The 1,130-nt window shown below is 49.4% G+C and overlaps 1 protein-coding gene across 1 annotated transcript; it reads left to right on the top strand.

The window, feature by feature from the left end:
* Window positions 1–4: 4 nt before the first annotated feature.
* On the top strand, window positions 5–1,126 carry LOC108357526 (fibrous sheath CABYR-binding protein-like; the record flags this gene model as incomplete). The annotated part of the gene is made up of 1 exon (XM_017608601.1): window positions 5–1,126. A coding segment is annotated over one exon (1,122 nt), but the record flags the coding sequence as incomplete, so codon positions are not given.
* Between the last annotated feature and the right edge of the window lie 4 nt (window positions 1,127–1,130).

Genomic DNA, 1,130 nt, shown 5'->3' with positions numbered 1-1,130 from the left:
AGTGAAGAAATCTAGCCGTCGATTCTCAACTGAGACCACCTCTGAAACAGTTGAAGAGTTCTCAGACCAGCCACCTTCAACGCAAGCGCCTGGTATTCGCGGTAAACCAAGCAGCCGTTCGCCTACACGAGACTTTTCAACTCATGGGTTTCCATCAGTAAAGTCGAATAGACCCACTCAGGAATATCCCACTGAACGACCGCATGGCGCCCCACAATCGCAAACACCAGATTTTAGCACACATGGGTTTCCTTCCGTAAGGCCAAATAAACCTACCCAGCAGTATGCAAGTGAAAGACCACGTCCTGCCGATGTGGAACATCTTACTCAACAGCAGCCCGGTGCTCAGGTGCCACATGGCTTTCCTGCAGTGAGACCAAATACCAACATTACTACCACTAAAGATGGAGATATAATAATCGTTAGTTCAGAATCTACACGCAGCTCAAAGTATAAGACCAATGCAGAGCGCATTATCGAAACAGAGGTTGTGGTTGATGGTGATACCAGTGGTCGTCCGCAAAGGCTTACACATCCAGAGCCAATTGCACATCCTGGCCGTGGGTTTCCCGCTGTAAAGGAAACTTCACCTGGCGCCTCTAGCCCACGCAGAGCACAGCCCGGTGAAGATTTTACAACTCACGGCTTTCCATCAGTTAGATCTCCAACAAATAGTTCCCCAGCTGCTAAACCGAGCTCAGTGCAGACTGCGCCCTCTAGCGCTGTCAACCAAGATGGCAACGTTACTGTAGTTAGTTCTGAAACAAAGAAAACAATAAAGCATAATACGAACCGGGAACACGTTATCGAAACAGAAATTCTAGGTGAAAGTGACCACCACTACTCGCCGGCAGGATTACGCCAACCGGACAAAATTACATTCCCTCCCACTCCCCAACCTTCAGATTTTAGCACACATGGCTTTCCTTCGGTAAGGGACTCTGCTCCCACTAATGATGCATATCGCCGTCAAGGTACACCAACTCGCGATCATCCAAGCAGTCCACGCAAGCCTCAACCGTCTGAAGATTTCTCCACACACGGTTTTCCATCTGTAAAGGACTCTACACCGGCAAGAGCTAGTACACCCTCTCGTGACTATCCGAGCAGTCCGCGTCAGCATCATCCCT

Source organism: Rhagoletis zephyria, unplaced genomic scaffold (assembly GCF_001687245.7).
Source record: "Rhagoletis zephyria isolate East Lansing unplaced genomic scaffold, Rhagoletis_zephyria_1.1 Rzeph_scaffold_79239, whole genome shotgun sequence".
Lineage (NCBI taxonomy): Eukaryota > Metazoa > Arthropoda > Insecta > Diptera > Tephritidae > Rhagoletis > Rhagoletis zephyria.
Note: the sequence above shows the minus strand (reverse complement) of the source record. Positions and strands in the feature narration are given on the sequence as shown.